Source organism: Rattus norvegicus, chromosome 1, assembly GCF_021556685.1.
Source record: "Rattus norvegicus strain SHRSP/BbbUtx chromosome 1, alternate assembly SHRSP_T2T, whole genome shotgun sequence".
Classification (NCBI taxonomy): Eukaryota; Metazoa; Chordata; class Mammalia; order Rodentia; family Muridae; genus Rattus; species Rattus norvegicus.
In genome coordinates, this window is record NC_141534.1 from 80,626,970 (window position 1) to 80,646,795 (window position 19,826).

The window sequence follows — 19,826 nt, forward strand, 5'->3', positions numbered from 1 at the left end:
ATGTTAACATTTCTTCTAGGCTCTGCCCAACAGTTACATAGCAACAGCCAGGTATGAGAGCCTGGCTTCCTATAAAAAGATCTGTTTGGCCTTTCTTGAACTCTGACTCCTGCCTCTGGCCTCCCCGACCCCCCAACCCCCAATTCTCTCTCCACATGTTGCTTCTTCTTCTTCTTCTTCTTCTTCTTCTTCTTCTTCTTCTTCTTCTTCTTCTTCTTCTTCTTCTTCTTCTTCTTCTTCTTCTTCTTCTTCTTCTTCTTCTTCTTCTTCTTCTCCTTCTTCTTCTCCTCCTCCTCCTCCACTTCCTCCTCCTCCTCTTCCTCCCCCTCCTCTCTCTCTCTCTCTCTCTCTCTCTCCCTCCCTCCCTCTCTCTGTCTCTGCCCTTTTTTTCTGACTCTACTTCTTTCTCAACTCCCTTTCCCATGTCTGCAAATAAACTCCATTTTACACTAGACCCATCGTATGGCTGGTACCTCAAGGGGTGGGGATGTCTCAGCATGGGTGTGCTAAGGCTCCCCCTCCTGCCACATCATACCTTGTTTTACAAAGCATATCACCCAGCACTGTACAAACCAAATGTAGTGGGTGGGGTGGGGTGGAGGCAGGAGAATCAGGAGTTCAAGGTCATCCTCAGCTACACAGGGAGTCTGAGCCACATTGTTTCAAAAACAAGTGTTGGAGGTGAAGGGAGGGAGAAAGAAATGGAGGGAGAGAGGTAGAGAGGAGGGTCTGAGAGAGACCTTTACTGGGTGTCTTGAAGTTTCTGCACTGGGAAAATCAGGGGACCCTTTGAGAGAATGGTCTCAGCACCTGGGACAGCACCCAGTGTGCACCAGTTTCTTCTTGACAACACCAACTTTGGCAAAGGGTGTATAGTCCACCTGAAGCGCACAGACATTCTATCCACCTTGGGTGTGTCTGGGAATTGGGTAGGAGGCCTTCAAAAGCAGGACTTTGCTTCATCTTCCTCTTTGTAATAACCACGTTCCTAGTCAGTCATGCTCTGGAACTCTCTACAGAACAGTTTCTTGTAACACAAATGCCTTCTTGTCATTTTTTCAAATTGCACGGTAGGGGCTGGTCCTCTGCTTGTTTTCTAAATAAAGATTTATTGCAACACAACTGTACTGGTTTGTTTGTGCATTTTCTGCGGCTGCTTCCTGCTTCTGTGGAGGAGTGGCTGCACTCCTAGGGCAGCTGAGAGGACTAACTAGTTTTCTCAGCAGGAGTCTGTCCTAGGAGTAGATGATTTTAGGTTAAATGCACTCAAGGTTGTTCTCAACTACATAGTGAGTTGGAGAACAGACTAGACTACCAGAGGCCCTGTTTACAAACAAACAAACAAACAAAACCAAACACGTAGCCACCACTGTGGCTTATCTGCTAGCCTTCTTCTTACCATCTTCTTAGTCAGATGAAACATCATGACCAAAGCAAGTCCGGAAGGAAAGGGTTTATTCGGATTAAACTTCCATATCACTGTTCATTGTCATAGGAAGTTAGGGCAGGAACTCAAACAGGGTAGGAACTACTGGGAGGGAGGAGCTGATGCAGAGTCACGGAGGAGTGTTGCTGGCTGGCTTGCACTCAACATTCTTTTCTTCTAAGCTTCTGTGGAGCATCCCACTAAGCTCTCAACACTCAAAGGCTTTTCTAGCCCAGAGTTCCAAGTTCCTTTCACAATCCTCCTGGAAACACATGGCCAGGTCTGTCATAGTAACACCCAACTCCAGGTGCCAATTTTCCAACCATGCTCTTTCCCAGTCCATTGCTTCCCTGGTGTTGGAGCCTTCTTCAGGATTCTGGCATACACTGAAGACCAGCATCCTGGACTGAACAGCTACTGGATTCTTTGGTGGTTGGTAGACAGCAATTGTTGGACTAGCTGGACGCTCGTAATCCATTCTTTTTTTTTTTTTTTTTTTTTTTGGTTCTTTTTTTTCGGAGCTGGGGACCGAACCCAGGGCCTTGCGCTTCCTAGGTAAGCGCTCTACCACTGAGCTAAATCCCCAGCCCCTTCTCGTAATCCATTCTAATGATCTTCTTCCTCGGTAACTTGCTTTTGGTCATGGTGTTTTATCATAGCAGTAGTAACCCTGACTAGGATACCTCCTTACATTTGTGGTATATGAAGGCACTCAGACATTTGAAAAACATTCTTTTTAAATTAAAAATTATTTATTTATCTTGCATGTGTGTGTGAATGTTGCACCTGCTTGAATTGTCTGTGAGCCATTTTTGTGCACTGCCCGTGAAGGTCAGAAGGGGGTGTCTGAGCCCCTGACACTGGAGTTAGACATGGTTGTGAGCTGCCATGTCGGGTGCTGGAAACTAGATCTGGGTCTTCTGCAGGAGCAGCAAGTGCTCTTAACCACTGAACCGCCTTTCCAGCCCCAGGAGAATGACCCTTTACTGTTACTGTTGGGGAAACTGAGTAACTCAAGTTGAGGACTGAATTCAGTAACTGTGTCTGGAACACAAGAGGCGCTAAATAATTGTTGCAAGAAGTTGTGAGTGCACACTAAGTTCAGTTGTTCTTTTTTCTTTTAGAGTGACCAATCATCCTCTAAGCATAACTTCTTACAAAGGGAATGCCATGGATCATCCTGTGACAGGTGTCTGACTAGACTTTCAGGAACACCGGATAATTGACTCCCACCAACAGGGAGTTTCCCCCATCCTTGCCAACACTGAATATTTATCATAATTTTCAATGTTGCCAATCTGATAATTGAAAAATATTATCTCATTGTCACCTTCATGAAGACAAATCATATGCCAAGTGTGCTGGGAAATTTTCTAGCCACAGGATGCATTTGCCCACAGTCTATAGCTTTTTTCCTAACTTCCTTTCTTTTCCTTCTATCCGTCTGTCTTTCTTCTTTCCTTCCTTCTCCCCCTGCTTTTAGACAGTAACACTTCAGTATGTTTTAAACACATTATTCTTTTCTTTTGGTGTGTAAGAGTGTGGGCACATACATGCCACAGTGGGAGGTCAGAGGAAAACTTTTGGGAGTTGGTTTTATCTTTCCACTATGTTCTAGGAAACAGACATAAGTTGCAAAGCTTGTGTGACAAGTGCCTTTACCCCATGAGCCATCCTTCTGTCACTTTAAAGCCAGTATCCTTCTTTTCCTTCAGATTCAATGATCCAGGTCTCAGCTCCCTCCTGCAGACCCCAAAACCCAGACTTCCTCTTTTAAACACAAGAGTCTACATCATACCCTTCTCCCTCAGGCTCAGGAATCTTTACTTAACCCTCTTCCCTCATACCCAGAGGTCCAAGTTCCAGCCTTCTTCCTTCCTTCACCAGGCCTATGCAGAAAGTACTATCATTAACTATTATTTAGAGGAGAAAAATCATGGTTCATTTTACAGGGGCTTGCTGTCTGGAAATGGGAATGGTTGGTATCTGCCTATCTATCTATCTATCTATCTATCTATCTATCTATCTATCTATCTATCTATCATTTATCTAATTTATATATTTTCTTTCTCCCAGATAGTATTTCTCTGCATGGACCTGGCTGTCCTAGAATTCTCTGTAGACCAGGCTGGCCTCAAACTCATGGATTTGCCTGCCCCTGTCTCCATAATGCTGGGATTAAACGCGTGCATCACCACCACTCGGCTGTTTTTCTTTTCTTTTCTTTTTTTTAAAGCCCAACCTCAGGATGCCTCTGGATTGGTTGAGTGTGACTATAATTTGATCAGGTAGATGCCCCGCCTGTCAACCTCGGCCGCGTCCAATCTCCAGAAACTACGTTTCCCAGCATTAAGTGCGTCGTAGGTCTGCTTTCTAAAGCCCCGCCCCCACATCTGGCCACGCCCCAAAGCCGGGTTCTGGTGGCTGTGTCGTTCCACTTCCTCGCTACACGAGCGCACGTGGGGTCTTGGGCAGCGCATTCGTCCGCGGAGTGGCCGTGGAGTGCAAATACACTGATACCCTGTTCTCCAGCCTGGGATGAATCGCTTTCTGCTGCCGGTGTCCGTAGTGGGCACGGTAATCGGCGGCACCGTGCTGCTCAAGTGAGTCTGCGCGTCTCTGCGTGCTCGGTGTTCGGCCAGAGGCTGGGGAATGTCAAACAAGGCCAGAGAATGTCAAACAAGGCCAGAGAAGAATCCCTTGTCCTAGGTCCCGGGATAAATTCTCCCAGCTCACCCCCGCGTACGGTCTTTCCCGGAGGAGCTGGAGGAGGGCGGGTCACTTCTCCAAGGTCACCTAGGGAGAAGGGTGGGGCCTGGATCTTGTGCTCATTTTGTCTCTGGACCACTCTCTACTTTTTCTCTTCTACCCTTTCCTCTCTGCCCAACCTGTTTGCCTCCCCTTCCTTCTCCTCCCCCTTCCTTCTTTCCTTCCTTGCGTTTTTCAGACAGGGTTTCACTATGAGATCTCACTATGAAGCTTTGGCAGGTCTGGAACTCATTTAGATCAGGCTGATTGTGAATTCATAGAGATCCACTTGCCTCTGCCTCCTGAGGGCTGGGACCAAGGACATACTCTGTGTGTGTGTGTGTGTGTGTGTGTGTGTGTGTGTGTGTGTGTGATCGCCAATAACCTACATGAGTTTTTTTTTTTTTTTTGTATATATGCATATGCCTTGCTTTCGGAGATTAGAAAAGGATTTTAGCTCACATGGAACTGGAGTTATTGTGTGTCACCATTTGGGGTGCTGGGAACTGATCCTGGGTCCTTTGTAAGAGCAATGAGGCCATGACAAGGACTCCAGGTGTTTTGCTGCTTCGGTGATGGATGTGAGCTTACAAGAGTGGTTTGCCCTGGCTTATAAATCCAGGCATGAGGCAGACCGAACTCACTGTGCTGTTTCTCACATCAGGGACTATGTCGCTGGTGGGGCTTGTCCCAGCAAGGCCACCATACCTGGGAGGACTGTTATCGTGACAGGAGCCAACACAGGCATCGGGAAACAAACTGCTTTGGAGCTGGCTAAAAGAGGTGAGACCACCACCTGCTCCTGGGTTTTGAAGAGTTATGTGTATACTGTTGTGTATGGCAGCCTTGTTTAAAGTACCTCAGAGGTGGAAGCAGTGATTTACAGAGAAGTAAACAGAATATGGCTCATCTGCACAGTGGAATATTACTACGCTTTCCAAAGGAAAGGAATTGAGAAATGTTCCTGTGTGATGTTTCGACAGCATTTTGTGCTAAATAAAAAGAAGGCAGACACAAAAAAAGACTACTGCATAATTTTGCTTGTCCAAGTCGTCATATTCGTTAAAAGAGCCAAAAACATAATACAAAGCTATTTTTATTATGTAGTGTGTATATGTTGGGGTGGAGTGGGGTTTGAGTTTGCGTCCATGCGTGTGTGTGTGTGTGTGCGTGTGTGTATCATTCAGAAGATAACTATGGAAGCTGGTTTTCTCCTTCCACTATACAGGTTCTGGTGTTGAACCCCAATCCTCAGACTTAGCAGTAAGTGCTGTGACCTGTTGAGCCAATTGAGAGCCCCAGTATTTGTATATCTTGATAAGTTTGCTTAATTCTCTGTGTGTATTGGGGGAGGTGGGTGCACACATGCATAGGCTTGTAGAGGACAGAAGACAGCCTTTGGTGGGATTTCTCAGAATAACAGTAGTGCATTCCCACACGTCCTTCCAATGTTTCCATCTTCCCACGTGTCTTTAGAGTGTTTTCATGATGTCCCCTTCCCTCCCACCCCCCAATCCCCCAATCCCCTAGCCCCAGGAAACCTGTGTCCTTTCTCTCTTTGTGGATTTACCTGTTCTAAACATTGTATATAAGTGGAAGAATGTATGAATTTTGTGTCTGGCTGAGTGTAGTAGTTTCAAGGTCCATTCACTACATCCTATGCCAGTGTGTCACTACATTTATGACTGAATAGTATGCTATTGCATGGATAGACTGCAGTAGGTTTATGTATTGATTAGTGGGTGGACATTTGCTATTGTGTGTGTGTGTGTGTGTGTGTGTGTGTGTGTGTGTGTGTGTGTTGGGCATTGAACTCAGGCCTCTTGTTTGCTACCACTGAGCCACACTCCAGCCCCTCACTGGGGGATTCTAGGCAGGTTCTCTACTGCTGAATTACATCCTCAACCCCGTTTTTACGTTTTGAGACAGGTTCTTACCAAGTTGCTCAGGCAGGTCTTGAACTTACTTTGTAGCCTAGGCAGGCCTTAAACTTGCAATCCTCTTGCCTCAGCCTCCAGAGTCACTGCCATTTCAGGTCTATACCACCAAGCCTGGTATTAATTGAGTTTCCATGTTTTGGCTATTGAATATGTTACTAAGAACACTCGTGTACAGGTTTAAGGTGGGTGTATGCTTTTATTTCTGTTGGATAGATGTGTAGGGCTAGGTGTGTTTTCTTTTCTTTTCTTGTTCCAGGAGGCAACATCATTCTGGCCTGCCGTGACAGGGAGAAGTGTGAGGCAGCTGCAAAGGACATTCGAGGAGAGACCTTGAATCCCCGTGTGCGTGCCGAGCACCTAGACTTGGCTTCCCTCAAGTCCATTCGAGAGTTTGCAGGGAAGATCATTAAAGGTAGGCGGGAAAACATTTACTTTTCCAGCTAGGGTTTGTAGCTTCAGGCTAGTCTCTGAAGTACCTAAAGCCTGTAAGTTCTGTTACAGAGGCTGGCCGACGGGGCCATCATGGCAAAATGCAACTGCCACCTGTTTTTCTGTTGTCTTTAGGTTCTTTTTTTTTTTTCCGGAGCTGGGGACCGAACCCAGGGCCTTGCGCTTCCTAGGCAAGCGCTCTACCACTGAGATAAATCCCCAACCCCTTCTGTTGTCTTTATAGGATCAGTGTGCCTGCTTATGAGAGTCCATCACGATCTGGCTTGTGGACTGTTGGCACTCCCTCTAATTAGGAGGGAGTAGTGGTTTGAGTGAGAATGGCCTACATAGACTCATATGTTTGAATGCTTGGTCCCCAGTTGTTAGAACTGTTCGGGAAGGATTTGGGGGCGTGGCCTTGCTGGAGTGTAATTGAGAGTGAACTTTGAGGTTTCAGAAGCCCACATCATTCTCAGCTTAATCTGCCTCATGTTTATGGATCAGATATAAGTTCTCAGCTATTGGCCTAGCCCCATGCCTGTCTGCCTGCTGCCATATTCCCCACTTTGACAGTCATGGACGCTAACCCTCTGAAACTGTAAGCCTCTAATAAATTCTTTCCTCTGTAAGTTGCCCTGGGTCACGGTATCTTATCATAGCAATAGAAAAGTAATTGATACAGAAGGGTTAGGGAGGGTCTTTGGACCCTCATCTGAGGATCTAGACACTCCTCTCAGCTATCTGTATATAGTTTTGCTCTGGTTGCACATGGCCTCAGGGTCTGGGGATGGGACTAACTATATATACACTGGGGATGGTTAACTGAGAGGGGCTTCACCTATGAGGCCATGGACACAGACTGTCCATGCAGCTTTGGGGTTACCTACCCTGTTGCCTATAACCATCTACCCCTGGTCTGTACGTAAGCCCAAAACTCATGGGTTTCCCAGGGTCAGCTTTGATGGGACGGAACTTTGGTTTGCCTTTGGGGCAATAATTAATAATATTATTGTTTTATCTTAAATATTTTTATTTATATATCTGTGTGAGTGGCCTCAGATACCAGAAGAGGGCGTTGGATCCTCTGTAGCTGGAATTACAGATGGTGCTCTCTACGTGGGTGCTGGGAACCAAACTTGGGTCTTCTGGAAGAATGTTAAGTACTCTTAACTACTGGGTTCCTTAACTCTCTAGCCCCTCTGTGGGACGTTGTGAGGAGGAAAAGGAAGGAGACATAATTTGAGGGTTTGGGCACCTCAGGCCTGTCAGGTTCATCCTTAGTGGAGGCTCCTACTTTTTCCAGAGCCAGTAAGAGGATATCACTAGACCTAAACTGGCTGTTCCAGCCATGAGGTTTATGGTGAATACTCGTTTTCCTGCTGGGAGTCTGGAATCTGGTCACTTAGTCTGTTTGGGTGGCTGAAGTAAAGAACCATAGTCTGGGTGGGTGATGAATTGTAGCAGACGTTTACCCTTCACTCTTCTAGAGGCTGGACGTTCAAGGCACTGGCAGATCCTGCGTCTGGTGAGACCCCACTTCTGGTTCATCATGGCTGTGTCAGTTGTGGAAGGGAAAGGGAAAGGAGCCTCTTTTGTGAGTGTAAATCTAATTCTGAGGTTCTGTCCTTATAACCTAATACTTAACAGAGAACCAGGATCCAGATCTCTTCTATGTATGTGTGTATGTATGCATGTGTGTATGTGTGTGTGTATGAGTTTTGTATGTATATTTAAAGATATGTATGTATAGGTGTATGTATTTATGTATGCATATATAAAATGTATGTATGTATATGAATGTATATGTGTGTATGTGTGTATCTACACACACACACACACACACACACACACACACACACACACACACACACACACACATTCTATAAGGGATTGGCTCACACAGCTGTAGAGCTGACAAGACCCAGAGTGCAGTTGACAACATGGAGACCCAGGGCATCCAGTGCTTGTAGTTCCTGTCCAGACGTGGCAGGCTCCAGACTGGTTTGGGTTTGAAGTCAGAAGAGAGTTGATGTTCAAGCTCAAAGGTCTATGAGGGGGGAAGAGTTCTCTCTGCTCTGCAGAGGGTCACTTTTGTTGTGGTCGGGGCTTCTGAAGATTGGATGAGGCTCACTCACATTAGGGAGGGCTGGCTGCTTCACAGTTTGTTGATGTAAATATTAATATCATTCAAAACATAATTTGGTAAATTTGACCAAATATCTGGGCATCTTGTGGCCCAGCTATGTAGACATCTATAATGTTCCATCCCATCCACTCTTACCACATTTATTTTATATGTATATGTATGTATATGTGTAAACTTAAAAATATATAAATTTTTATGTATAAATTGTTGTGTATGTATATATGCGTGCATTTATATATATGTATACATTTAGTGTGTGTGTGTGTGTGTGTTTGTGGGCACACAGGCATGCCATTGCTCACATGTGGGAGTCAGGGCAGGCTGCAGGAGTCAGTTCTAATTTACTTTTATGTGGATCCCAGACATTAAATTTAGGTCATCAGGCTTGGTACTATAAACCTTTACTCACCGGGCCCCAAGCCGTACTATCTTTTTTTTCTTTGAGATTAAAAAACCCCTTACTTTGTAGCCCTCACATAGATCTACCTTAAGTGCTGAGATTAAAGGCATGGTATATACCGTTACACCTCCCCTCACCACTTTAAAAAAAATTAAAAGATTAAATTATTTATTTATTTATTTATTTATTTATTTATTTGAGACTGGGTTTTACTGTGCAGCTCTGTCTGGCCTGGAACTCTCTGTGTAGATGGGTTGGCCTAGAACTCACAGAGATCCACCTGCCCCTGTCTCTTGGGTGCCAGGATTAAAGCCATACACCACCACACTTGGCCCTTTCCCCATCTTAACTCATTAAGTTACACACAACAGCTCCCTGGGTCAGGAGTTCAATATGCTTCTTTAAAAGTTTTTTTCTTTTTTTTTCTTTTTCTCTTGAGACAGGATCTTATGCATTGTCTAAGCTGAAACTCAAAATCCTCCTGCCACAGATTCCTCAGAGCTGAGGTTACAAGTGTGGGCTAGCATGCCAACTAACAGCTTCTTGTTACTTTTTCCCCCCCATGTTAGGAATAGAACCTAGGACCTTGTGGATGCCAGGTTAAAGGTTGCTGCTGAACCTCACCCTCAGCCCTTTACTGGTTGATTCTAGGCAGACACCCTCCATTAAGCCACGCCCCCAGCCTGTCATTTCTGGGATTTTAGGCACGTGCTCCACCACTGGGCCACGCCCCCAGTCCCACTTAGGGAGATTTTAGGCAAGTGTTCTACTGCTGTGTCTGGCTCCCACCCCCTCAAGGGGAGACTCTAGGCAGATGCCTTACTCCTGAGCTCCATTCTCACTTAGTCCCGTGGCATCTTTCTGGGAGTTCATCTCAGAGTAGATCCTGACTGTTCAGAATGATGGATGGACCAAGTGGTGGGGATGTGTTCCAGTGATTCAAGACACAGCATCCACAGCGTGGTTGGGAGACGGGAGTCAAATGGAGGGCCAAGAGTCGGATCTGGGGAGTGGGGCAAAGTGCTGCTGTATAGCACTTTGCAGGGCAAGCAGCTGGCGCTTATTTCAGAATCACGTGTGAGGTTGGAGGGTATGGAGAAGGGCAGGGCCCCGACTCATCACTGCTCCCAGGCTTTCTGGTGATGCTGAGGACAGTGATGAGTCAGAAGGGCCCTGTGGTGTCAGGTCACAGGATCCGCGTGCTGCTGGAGGGCAGTACCTGGAGCTTTCTTGTGAGAGCCCTTGGGTAATCCCAGGGCTCATCTGGCAAATTCTGTATTTCTGTCACAACGAGGGGTGACTCACCCTTTTGTTTCTTTTCAGGTGATGTCAAAACTGTCACGTGTTAGTGTTTTAAAAAGGACCATAGCTCCGTCTTGAAGCAACAGTCAGGAAGTGCAAAGTGTGCTCAGCATGCCAGCTTCCTTATTTTAATGTATTTATTAAAAAGAATTTATGTGTGGTGGGCAGTGGTGGTGCACGCCTTTAATCCCCCTGCACCTGGGAGGCAGAGGCAGGGGGATCTCTTTAAGTTTTAAGTTTGGGGCCAACCTGGTCTACAATGTTAGTTCTAGGACACCCAAGGCTACAGAGAGAAACCCCGTCTTGAAAAAAACAAACAAAAAAAAATAGCAAAAGATTATTTATGTGTGTAGGTGTTTTTATTACAAGCATGTATGTGCATCACATGCATACAGGGCTTGCGGAGGCCAAAAGAGGGCCTCTGGAACTGGAGCCGCCATGTGGGTGCTTGCAGGGCTCTGGGCCAGTGGTGCTCTTCCCAGCGATCTCTCGCCCAGCTGGGTGTGGGTTCGGGCGAAGGGGAGAGAACTCAGGCAGGGAAGTGGGGACAGCTTTCGCTGCCTCCCAGCTGCCGGTTGAGCTCCTTTCCGCCGCTGCCTGCTGCTTCAGTTTCTCCAGCCAGGCTGAGCCAGCAGGAGACTGATTAGCAGCGGAGGGGTGCAGGAGGACTTCTGCCCCAAGCAGCGGTGTTACAGCTTTTATGACAGAAGCTCTCAGACGATGGAATAATTCCTGCACACCTTTAATTCTGAACCTGGCACTTAAATACAGTTTTCTTTTTCTTTTGGATGGGTCAGTGTCTGACAGCAGGCGCTTCCTATTGGTTTGGCCCGAGAGCTTGGGAAGATCTAATCTACATATTTGGGGGTGGGGTCCTATCTCTAAGACTGATCTGTCTTGAGCCTATGTGATCTGGGTTCAAGTCCTCACCAGTGGAGGAGGGGTTTGGGGCATTGCCCTATGTGACTCGTCTGTCTCAAACCTCTATACAGGGGTCTTTGGGGGGCGCAGCTGCGTGAGGCCCTGATATTCTGGGAGAATGGAAATGCACCTGCTATCCCTTTTAGGGTCTCCTAGGGGATTCAACCCATCTCTACCAGGAATCAGGGTGCCTTTCACTGCCCGCTGCTCCACAGGTGCTGAGAATCAAACTCAGGTCCTCTGGAAGAGCTGCTACTGCTCTTAACCTCTGAGCAATCTCTTCATCCATTTGTTAACTTTTAAGTATACTTACTGTAATTATATGTCATCTATCTATCTCTATCAATCCATGTATCCATTTGTGTATGTATGTATGTATGTATGTATGTATCATGTATCTATCTATAATGTATGTATGATGTTTGTATCAATAATGTATGTATGTATCTATCATCTGTCTATCTGTGCATCTATCTATATCTATCTTTCTATCATGTATGTATGTATCATCTCTCATCTATGTGTCTGTATGTATATATGTATTGTGTGTGTGTATGTATGTATGTATGTATGTATGTATCATCCATCTAGCATTTGTGGGTGTAGCTGTGCCACAGCACACATATGGAGGTCAGAGTACAACTTGCAGGAGCAGTCAGTTCTCATGTGGGTCCTGGGGATAAAACTCAGGATGCCCAGGTTGCCATCAAGGCTCATTGAGCCCTGTCAGTGGCCCTAGCTTTTTGTGTACCCTTCTGTGGCTATTTTAAAGCATTTGTAAAGCAAACATGTATGCATTAATTAACTTATTACCTTGACAAAATACCTGACAGAAATGTCATAATGGAGGAGTGTATTTTGACCCACAGTTTTGGGGACACAATCTGTCGTAGCACAGGAAGGCATGGCTGATAGATCTGGTCAGAACACTTTGATGTTGTGTTGAGCTTTTAGCACAGCTTGTTCTTCTGGACAGCTTGGTAGATCTGGAAGCAGAAAAGTCTGGCAGGAACCAGAAGTATGTATCCCCTTCAAGGCCTGCCCTCAGTGACCCACTTCAGCTAGCAGGTAAGCTCTGGAGACGGGCACCAGCTGGAGACTAAGCGCTCAGACATATGAACCTTTAGTGTGTTTGCGTGCGTGCGTATACATGTGTGCATGCAGGTACCACAGTGTATGTGTGGAGGTCAGAGGGGTTGGTTCTTTGCCTCCATCAAGTGAGCTTTGGGGCTTGAACTCATGAAGTCAGGCTTGGCAGCAAGTGCTTTTACCTACATGCTCAGCCATTTATTTCCTTGCCCCTTTTAAACTTTTGAGACTGGCTCTCTGAGCTGTGCTGGCCCTTGAACTTGTATGTAATCTTTCTCAGTGTCCTGAATAGCTAGGATTACTACCCTATGCCAATCACTTCTGGATTTTTTTCTTGACACACGTGTTTTACATTATTTATCGTGTGTGTGTGTGTGTGTGTGTGTATGTATGTATGTGCATGCCTGTACATGTGTGCCAAGGCATCGGCAAGCACCTTTGCTCACTGAACCATTTCTCCAGCCCATTTGTTCTCTGCACAGCTACCTTTGGTGAGTTCTTTTCAGAAAACATCTAATTATTTTTAATTACATGTATGTTTGGGTATGTGAACGTGAGTGTACTGAATCCCTCTTCCCCCTGTAGCTGGGGTGCAGGAGAGTGTGAGATACCTGATGTGGGTGCTGAGAATAAGTTGAACTTGTGTCTTCTGCAAGAGCAGTATGTACTCTCGGCCGCCGAGCTATCTCTAGCCCAAGAGAGTTTATTTTTATTTTTTTTTATTATTTTTTTTTTTTATTAACTTGAGTATTTCTTATATACATTTCGAGTGTTATTCCCTTTCCCGGTTTCCGGGCAAACATCCCCCTCCCCCCTCCCCTTCCTTATGGGTGTTCCCCTCCCAACCCTCCCACCATTGCCGCCCTCCCCCCATAGACTAGTTCACTGGGGGTTCAGTCTTAGCAGGACCCAGGGCTTCCCCTTCCACTGGTGCTCTTACTAGGATATTCATTGCTACCTATGGGGTCAGAGTCCAGATTCAGTCCATGTATAGTCTTTAGGTAGTGGCTTAGGCCCTGGAAGCTCTGGTTGCTTGGCATTGTTGTACTTTTGGGGTCTCGAGCCCCTTCAAGCTCTTCCAGTTCTTTCTCTGATTCCTTCAATAGGGGACCTATTCTCAGTTCAGTGGTTTGCTGCTGGCATTCGCCTCTGTATTTGCTGTATTCTGGCTGTGTCTCTCAGGAGCGATCTACATCCGGCTCCTGTCGGTCTGCACTTCTTTGCTTCATCCATCTAGTCCAATTGGGTGGCTGTATATGTATGGGCCAAATGTGGGACAGGCTCTGAATGGGTGTTCCTTCAGTCTCTGTTTTAATCTTTGCCTCTCCCTTCCCTGCCAAGGGTATTCTTTTTCCTCATTTAAAGAAGGAGTGAAGCATTCACATTTTGATCATCCGTCTTGAGTTTCGTTTGTTCTAGGGATCTAGGGTAATTCAAGCATTTGGGCTAATAGCCACTTATCAATGAGTGCATACCATGTATGTCTTTCTGTGATTGGGTTAGTTCACTCAGGATGATATTTTCCAGTTCCAACCATTTGCCTACGAATTTCATAAACTCGTTGTTTTTGATAGCTGAGTAGTATTCCATTGTGTAGATGTACCACATTTTCTGTATCCATTCCTCTGTTGAAGGGCATCTGGGTTCTTTCCATTTTCTGGCTATTATAAATAAGGCTGCGATGAACATAGTGGAGCACGTGTCTCTTTTATATGTTGAGGCATCTTTTGGGTATATGCCCAAGAGAGGTATAGCTGGATCCTCAGGCAGTTCAATGTCCAATTTTCTGAGGAACCTCCAGACTGATTTCCAGAATGGTTTTACCAGTCTGCAATCCCACCAACAATGGAGGAGTGTTCCTCTTTCTCCACAACCTCGCCAGCATCTGCTGTCACCTGAGTTTTTGATCTTAGCCAATCGCACTGGTGTGAGGTGAAATCTCAGGGTTGTTTTGATTTGCATTTCCCTTATGACTAAAGATGTTGAACATTTCTTTAGGTGTTTCTCAGCCATTCGGCATTCCTCAGCTGTGAATTCTTTGTTTAGCTCTGAACCCCATTTTTTAATAGGGTTATTTGTTTCCCTGCGGTCTAACTTCTTGAGTTCTTTGTATATTTTGGATATAAGGCCTCTATCTGTTGTAGGGTTGGTAAAGATCTTTTCCCAATCTGTTGGTTTCCGTTTTGTCCTAACCACAGTGTCCTTTGCCTTACAGAAGCTTTGCAGTTTTATGAGATCCCATTTGTCAATTCTTGATCTTAGAGCATAAGCCATTGGTGTTTTGTTCAGGAAATTTTTTCCAGTGCCCATGTGTTCCAGATGCTTCCCTAGTTTTTCTTCTATTAGTTTGAGTGTGTCTGGTTTGATGTGGAGGTCCTTGATCCACTTCGACTTAAGCTTTGTACAGGGTGATAAACATGGATCGATCTGCATTCTTCTACATGTTGCCCTCCAGTTGAACCAGCACCATTTGCTGAAAATGCTATCTTTTTTCCATTGGATGGTTTTGGCTCCTTTGTCAAAAATCAAGTGACCATAGGTGTGTGGGTTCATTTCTGGGTCTTCAATTCTATTCCATTGGTCTATCTGTCTGTCTCTGTACCAATACCATGCAGTTTTTATCACTATTGCTCTGTAATACTGCTTGGGTTCAGGGATAGTGATTCCCCCTGAAGTCCTTTTATTGTTGAGGATAGCTTTAGCTATCCTGGGTTTTTTGTTATTCCAGATGAATTTGCAAATTGTTCTGTCTAACTCTTTGAAGAATTGGATTGGTATTTTGATGGGGATTGCATTGAATCTGTAGATTGCTTTTGGTAAAATGGCCATTTTTACTATATTAATCCTGCCAATCCATGAGCATGGGAGATCTTTCCATCTTCTGAGGTCTTCTTCAATTTCTTTCCTCAGTGTCTTGAAGTTCTTATTGTACAGTACTTTTACTTGCTTGGTTAAAGTCACACCGAGGTACTTTATATTATTTGGGTCTATTATGAAGGGTGTCGTTTCCCTAATTTCTTTCTCGGCTTGTTTCTCTTTTGTATAGAGGAAGGCAACTGATTTATTTGAGTTAATTTTATACCCAGCCACTTTGCTGAAGTTGTTTATCAGCTTTAGTAGTTCTCTGGTGGAACTTTTGGGATCACTTAAATATACTATCATATCATCTGCAAATAGTGATATTTTGACCTCTTCTTTTCCGATCTGTATCCCTTTGATCTCCTTTTGTTGTCTGATTGCTCTGGCTAGAACTTCAAGAACTATATTGAATAAGTAGGGAGAGAGTGGGCAGCCTTGTCTAGTCCCTGATTTTAGTGGGATTGCTTCAAGTTTCTCTCCATTTAGTTTAATGTTAGCAACTGGTTTGCTGTATATGGCTTTTACTATGTTTAGGTATGGGCCTTGAATTCCTATTCTTTCCAGGACTTTTATCATGAAGGGGTGTTGAATTTTGTCAAATGCTTTCTCAGCATCTAATGAAATGATCATGTGGTTCTGTTCTTTCAGTTTGTTTATATAATGGATCACGTTGATGGTTTTCCGTATATTAAACCATCCCTGCATGCCTGGGATGAAGCCTACTTGATCATGGTGGATGATTGTTTTGATGTGCTCTTGAATTCGGTTTGCCAGAATTTTATTGAGTATTTTTGCGTCGATATTCATAAGGGAAATTGGTCTGAAGTTCTCTTTCTTTGTTGTGTCTTTGTGTGGTTTAGGTATAAGAGTAATTGTAGATTCGTAGAAGGAATTCGGTAGGGCTCCATCTGTTTCAATTTTGTGGAATAGTTTGGATAATATTGGTATGAGGTCTTCTATGAAGGTTTGATAGAATTCTGCACTAAACCCATCTGGACCTGGGCTCTTTTTGGTTGGGCGACCTTTAATGACTGCTTCTATTTCCTTAGGAGTTATGGGGTTGTTTAACTGGTTTATCTGTTCCTGATTTAACTTTGATACCTGGTATCTGTCTAGGAAATAGTCCATTTCCTGAAGATTTTCAAATTTTGTTGAATATAGGTTTTTATAGTAAGATCTGATGATTTTTTGAATTTCCTCTGAATCTGTAGTTATGTCTCCCTTTTCATTTCTGATTTTGTTAATTTGGACGCACTCTCTGTGTCCTCTCGTTAGTCTGGCTAAGGGTTTATCTATCTTGTTGATTTTCTCAAAGAACCAACTTTTGGTCCTGTTGATTCTTTCTATGGTCCTTTTTGTTTCTACTTGGTTGATTTCAGCTCTGAGTTTGATTATTTCCTGCCTTCTACTCCTCCTGGGTGTATTTGCTTCTTTTTGTTCTAGAGCTTTTAGGTGTGCTGTCAAGCTGCTGACATATGCTCTTTCCTGTTTCTTTCTGCAGGCACTCAGCGCTATGAGTTTTCCTCTTAGCACAGCTTTCATTGTGTCCCATAAGTTTGAGTATGTTGTATCTTCATTTTCATTAAATTCTAAAAAGTTTTTAATTTCTTTCTTTATTTCTTCCTTGACCAGGTTATCATTGAGTAGAGCATTGTTCAATTTCCACGTATATGTGGGCATTCTTCCCTTATTGTTATTGAAGACCAGTTTTAGGCCGTGGTGGTCCGATAGCACGCATGGGATTATTTCTATCTTTCTGTACCTGTTGAGGCCCGTTTTTTGACCAATTATATGGTCAATTTTGGAGAAAGTACCATGAGGAGCTGAGAAGAAGGTATATCCTTTTGCTTTAGGATAGAATGTTCTATAAATATCCGTTAAGTCCATTTGGCTCATGACTTCTCTTAGTCTGTCGACATCACTGTTTAATTTCTGTTTCCATGATCTGTCCATTGATGAGAGTGGGGTGTTGAAATCTCCCACTATTATTGTGTGAGGTGCAATGTGTGTTTTGAGCTTTAGTAAGGTTTCTTTTACGTATGTAGGTGCCCTTGTATTTGGGGCATAGATATTTAGGATTGAGAGTTCATCTTGGTGGATTTTTCCTTTGATGAATATGAAGTGTCCTTCCTTATCTTTTTTGATGACTTTTAGTTGGAAATTGATTTTATTTGATATTAGAATGGCTACTCCAGCTTGCTTCTTCTGACCATTTGCTTGGAAAGTTGTTTTCCAGCCTTTCACTCTGAGGTAGTGTCTGTCTTTGTCTCTGAGGTGTGTTTCCTGTAGGCAGCAGAATGCAGGGTCCTCGTTGCGTATCCAGTTTGTTAATCTATGTCTTTTTATTGGGGAGTTGAGGCCATTGATATTGAGAGATATTAAGGAATAGTGATTATTGCTTCCCGTTATATTCATATTTGGATGTGAGGTTATGTTTGTGTGCTTTCATTCTCTTTGTTTTGTTGCCAAGACGATTAGTTTCTTGCTTCTTCTAGGGTATAGCTTGCCTCCTTATGTTGGGCTTTACCATTTATTATCCTTTGTAGTGCTGGATTTGTAGAAAGATATTGTGTAAATTTGGTTTTGTCATGGAATATCTTGGTTTCTCCATCAATGTTAATTGAGAGTTTTGCTGGATACAGTAACCTGGGCTGGCATTTGTGTTCTCTTAGGGTCTGTATGACATCAGTCCAGGATCTTCTGGCCTTCATAGTTTCTGGCGAGAAGTCTGGTGTGATTCTGATAGGTCTCCCTTTATATGTTACTTGACCTTTTTCCCTTACTGCTTTTAATATTCTTTCTTTATTTTGTGCGTTTGGTGTTTTGACAATTATGTGACGGGAGGTGTTTCTTTTCTGGTCCAATCTATTTGGAGTTCTGTAGGCTTCTTGTATGCCTATGGGTATCTCTTTTTTTAGGTTAGGGAAGTTTTCTTCTATGATTTTGTTGAAGATATTTACTGGTCCTTTGAGCTGGGAGTCTTCACTCTCTTCTATACCTATTATCCTTAGGTTTGATCTTCTCATTGAGTCCTGGATTTCCTGTATGTTTTGGACCAGTAGCTTTTTCCGCTTTACATTATCTTTGACAGTTGAGTCAATGATTTCTATGGAATCTTCTGCTCCTGAGATTCTCTCTTCCATCTCTTGTATTCTGTTGGTGAAGCTTGTATCTACAGCTCCTTGTCTCTTCTTTTGGTTTTCTATATCCAGGGTTGTTTCCATGTGTTCTTTCTTGATTGCTTCTATTTCCATTTTTAATTCCTTCATCTGTTTGATTGTGTTTTCCTGGAATTCTTTCAGGGATTTTTGCCATTCCTCTCTGTAGGCCTCTACTTGTTTATTAATGATTTCCTGTGTTTCCCTAAGTGTGTTCATGTCTTTCTTGAAGTCCTCCAGCATCATGATCAAATATGATTTTGAAACTAGATCTTGCTTTTCTGGTGTGTTTGGATATTCCATGTTTGTTTTGGCGGGAGAATTGGGCTCCGATGATGGCATGCAGTCTTGGTTTCTGTTGCTTGGGTTCCTGCGCTTGCCTCTCGCCATCAGATTATCTCTAGTGTTACTTTGTTCTGCTATTTCTGACAGTGGCTAGACTGACCTATAAGCCTGTGTGTCAGGAGTGCTGTAGACCTGTTTTCCTCTCTTTCAGTCAGTTATGGGGACAGTGTGTTCTGCTTTCCGGCGTGTAGTTTTTCCTCTCTACAGGTCTTCAGCTGTTCTTGTGGGCCTGTGTCTTGAGTTCACCAGGCAGCTTTCTTGCAGCAGAAAATTTGGTCTTACCTGTGGTCCCGAGGCTCAGGTTCGCTCGTGGGGTGCTGCCCAGGGGCTCTCTGCAGCGGCAGCAACCAGGAAGACATGTGCCGCCCCTTCCGGGAGCTTCAGTGCACCAGGGTTCCAGATGGTCTTTGGCTTTTTCCTCTGGCGTCCGAGATGTGTGTGCAGGGAGCAGTCTCTTCTGGTTTCCCAGGCTTGTCTGCCTCTCTGAAGGTTTAGCTCTCCCTCCCACGGGATTTGGGTGCAGAGAACTGTTTATCCGGTCTGTTTCTTTCAGGTTCTGGCGGTGTCTCAGGCGCAGAAGTCCTGCCGCTCCTGGGCCCTCCCCCACGGGAGCCCAGAGGCCTTATACAGTTTCCTCTTGGGCCAGGGATGTGGGCAGGGGTGAGCAGTGTTGGTGGTCTCTTCCGCTCTGCAGCCTCAGGAGTGCCCACCTGACCAGGCGGTTGGGTCTCTCTCTCACCGGGTCTGGGAGCAGAGAGCTGCTGCGGGCCGGGATCCGCGGGTGTGGGACTTCCGGTAAACACAGACCGTGCCTCCTAGAGAAATTCTGCTTCCGTGTCCCAAGCTCACCAGGCAGCTTTCTTGCAGCAGAAAATTTGGTCTTACCTGTGGTCCCGAGGCTCAGGTTCGCTCGTGGGGTGCTGCCCAGGGGCTCTCTGCAGCGGCAGCCTTATTTTTATTTTTAAAAAATAAAACCACTTAAGAGCCTTGAGAAACCTCCTATGGTTAGAACCTATTGATGAAGTATGAGACCTCTCTTTTGAGTGTGTTTGGTTCTCAGTCT

At 44.6% G+C, this 19,826-nt stretch overlaps 1 protein-coding gene across 5 annotated transcripts in view; it reads left to right on the plus strand.

The window, feature by feature from the left end:
* The first annotated feature begins 3,824 nt into the window (after positions 1-3,824).
* The window catches only part of Rdh13 (retinol dehydrogenase 13), a 28,335-nt gene continuing 12,333 nt past the window's right edge, over positions 3,825-19,826 (plus strand). Inside the window, exons 1-5 of one of the 5 annotated variants that reach the window (XM_087568242.1) lie at positions 3,828-4,029; positions 4,839-4,957; positions 6,371-6,526; positions 8,031-8,137; positions 10,413-10,731. In XM_087568242.1, coding sequence (XP_087424368.1) covers positions 3,965-4,029; positions 4,839-4,957; positions 6,371-6,526; positions 8,031-8,137; positions 10,413-10,469 — 504 coding nt within the window. In that variant the 5' untranslated portion in view covers positions 3,828-3,964 and the 3' untranslated portion in view covers positions 10,470-10,731. 5 annotated transcript variants of the gene reach the window in all.